At 37.9% G+C, this 3,373-nt stretch overlaps 1 protein-coding gene across 1 annotated transcript; it reads left to right on the top strand.

Moving 5' to 3' along the window:
• The first annotated feature begins 1,977 nt into the window (after window positions 1-1,977).
• Window positions 1,978-2,184, top strand: LOC129039080 (small integral membrane protein 11-like). The gene has a single exon (XM_054492600.2). The coding sequence runs from the start codon at window positions 1,979-1,981 to the stop codon at window positions 2,168-2,170; it is 192 nt and encodes a 63-aa protein (XP_054348575.2). The 5' UTR covers window position 1,978; the 3' UTR covers window positions 2,171-2,184.
• The last annotated feature ends 1,189 nt before the right edge of the window (window positions 2,185-3,373 follow it).

The raw sequence follows: 3,373 nt of genomic DNA, 5'->3' as shown, positions 1-3,373 counted from the left end.
TTTTGTGTAAAATGGAGTGAAAACAAGCATGTGTATTTGTATATGCTTATGCAGGCATAAACAAACTTAAAAATATTTTCACACATGGTGAAAATATAGATCTAAATAAAGAAACTTTATTAAATGTAGATCTAAATAAAGAAACTTTTGAGGATACATAAGAAACTAAGGAGGCAGGGAGTAAAGCAGGAACTAGAGAGATGAGAGACAAACATAGAAAAAGACTTTGAATTTTATGATACTTTACTTTTTGATGTTTGAAACATGTGAACAAATTACCTTTTTCTAAAACATGTAAAGCCCTAACCTCTCTGTGGCATTCAAGACTACCTGCCCAACATCTCCACTGAGATTTCTAATAGGCTTCCCAAAGATGACATGTTCAAAACAGAACATTTGAGATCCCCCCCTCAAACCTGCTTCTCTCCTGGTCTTCTATAACACAATAAACACCACTACCATCTACTTTGTTGCTCGAGTTCAAACTCTGAAAATTATTCTTAATCCCTCTTTCTCCTACCTCCATGAATTTTTAAGCAAATCCTTCTGTTTCTACCATCATGATAGAGCCCTAACATGTCCACTTCTTACCATCTGTACTATTATTGCTTCAGTCCCAGTCACTGTCATCCCTAACTATTGCAATAATCTAAGAAGTGTTACTCAAAGTGAGACCCACAGACAAGAACTGTCTGTTTCTAGTTCATGACAACATAAGAAACTTGAAAATCAACTACTTTGCTAAGCACAATATTTAGGTCAGCTGAAATTTATTTTCCTTTTCTTTTTCTTTCCTTTTCCCTTTTTTTCTTTTCTTTTTGAGACAGAGTCTCACTCTGTAGCCCAGGCTGGAGTGCAGTGGCATGATCTTGGCTCACTACAGCCTCTGCCTCCTGGGTTCCAGCAATTCTCCTGCCTCAGTCTCCCGGGTAGATTACACGCACGCACCACCACGTGGGGCTAATTTTTGTATTTTTAGTAGATACGTGGTTTCACCATGTTGGCCATGCTGGTCTTGAGCTCCTGACCTCAGGTGATCCTCATGCATTGGCCTCCCAAAGTGCTAGGATTACAGGGGTGAGCCACTATGCCCAGTCTTTTCTTTCTTTTCTTTTTTTTTTTTTTTTAAACAGGATCTCATTCTGTCACCCAGGCTGGAGTACAGTGGCATGATCATAGCTCACTGCAACCTTGAACTCCTAGACTCAAGCAATCATCCTCCCTCAGCCTCCCAAGTAACTAGAACTATAGGCAAGTGCCATGACACCTGGCTATTTTTCTAATTTTTTGTAGAGATGGGAACTTGCTATGTTGCCCAGGTTAGTCTTGAACTCCTGGCCCCAAACAATCTTTCCATTTTGGTCTCCAAAGGTGCTTGGATTACAAGCATGAGCCACTGCACCCAGCCCAGCTAACATAGTTTTTTCATAGCAAGCTTTCTTGATGAAAGAAGGAATAAATTGTTTTGTATTCTGAGAAAGCTCTTTATCTCTTTGCAGACCAGCACTTTAAGTAGCACCATTACCGGTCTCACTGTTTCCATTCTCACTGATTTATACATATAACCATTCTTTATATGATAGTCAAAAAATATGTTTAAAATTAGTCACATCATGGCTGGTCATAAACCATGTTAACAGTTTTAGAACAGTCACAACACCAATATTTTTTCACAATTTGGATCATTTTACCTCTTTCATTATAAGTCATGGAGTGCAAAGCTTTTAACAATGGGAGTTTTAATGACTCAGGAAGGAAAACTCATAGGAAAACTCTCTATCTGTCCACATTTACCATTGGATTTACATCTTCTTAAATATCAGTTTTGGATGGTTTGTGTGCGGCCAGGCACAGGAGGCTCTGCCATCGGGAGCAATCAGACCTTCCAGCTCCCTGGGGTTGAACTTCCAGCCGCCTCTCATGTACTTGTCTGGTGGGGGTTTGTGTTGATCAGAAGTGAATTCATAGTTGGTCTACCATGAATTGGAAGGTTCTCAAACACGTGCACCTGCTGCTGTATATCTTGGCAGCAAAAACATTAATTCTCTGCCTGGCATTTGCTGGAGTGAAAATATACCAAAGAAAAAGGTTGGAAGCAAAACAACAAAAACTGGAGGCTGAAAGGAAGAAGCAATCAGAGAAAAAGATAACTGAATATTCTGCAATGTAAATGTCAGCTTGAGTGGACTCTGGATGAGAAGAAAGAGAAGAAATACTTAATTATTGAATAATGTGTCAGAGGATAAACTCCCAACCTAGACATTTCACTTAAAATATTGTGAATTTATATGTGCTTTTAGAAGACCCAGTATTGGCCAGGCATGGTGGCTCACGCCTGTAATCCCAGCACTTTGGGAGGCTGAGGAGGGCGGATCGCTTGAGGTCGGGAGTTCGAGACCAGCTTGGCCAACATGGTGAAATCCCGTATCTACTAAAAATACAAAAATTAGCCGGTGTAGTGGTGCACGTCTGTAATCCCAGCTACTCAGGAGGCTGAGGCAGGAGAATTGCTTGAACCCAGGAGGCAGAGGTTGCAGTGAGCCTAGATCATGCCACTGTACTCCAGCCCGGGCAACAGAACAAGACTCTGTCTCAAAAAAATTTTTTTTAATTTAAATTTTGAAAAATAATACTAAAAGAATCAGTATTTTGTTTACTAAAATAAAATACCTTTGTAAAAAAATATCAATTTTGTTTCTCTAATTAAGGTGCATGGTACTATGCTTCAGTGATTTGATTTGGGTCATGGACTTCATTCAAATTGTGTATCTTAATAATAATTTCAGTACTGACTCATTTAGAATGAAAATCTGCCACTACCAAATATTTCCTTGGTATATCATCCTTGTTCTGCTTGACGTTGAGTTAGCAGTTTTATAAAACAGTCAGTTTTTTAGAGTTCTTAGAAATCTTACCCAGTTCAATGGCATAACATTAAGGTTATTCAAAAACTGTATTTATCAGAATTCTTTCCATCCTTACTTGTCATGAGTTTCCTTGAAGAAGAAGCAACTTTGGACTATAGTTGACTGCAAATGCTTTTAGAGAAGAATCAAAACCACTCTCTATGGATGACAAAGACTTAGGATGACCATGGTTAAAATATGACGAGTTTATTATAATCAGCAATTGGCCAGAAAATTTAGTTTTTCTGTGTCATACAACATTTCAACATAATAGCCAATATTAAGATTGACAACATATCAGATTTCTAGGAATTCCATATGATTTTTAGAATATTCATATAAATAATACACCCATAGATATAACTCAAAAAGTCCAGTATCACTTATTATTTGACAATGCTTCCCCTATAACACAACACTTAATATAAGCCTAATTAATATCTTTACAAGATGAGAGACACATCCTT

The sequence above is a fragment of the Pongo pygmaeus genome, chromosome 5 (genome assembly GCF_028885625.2).
Source record: "Pongo pygmaeus isolate AG05252 chromosome 5, NHGRI_mPonPyg2-v2.0_pri, whole genome shotgun sequence".
NCBI classification, from domain to species: Eukaryota; Metazoa; Chordata; class Mammalia; order Primates; family Hominidae; genus Pongo; species Pongo pygmaeus.
This window is presented reverse-complemented; position numbering and strand designations above follow the sequence as displayed.

What these genes read in the sequence shown, in the direction of transcription:
- LOC129039080 (XM_054492600.2), top strand. Translation starts at nt 1,979, where the DNA reads ATGAATTGGAAGGTTCTCAAACACGTGCACCTGCTGCTGTATATCTTG.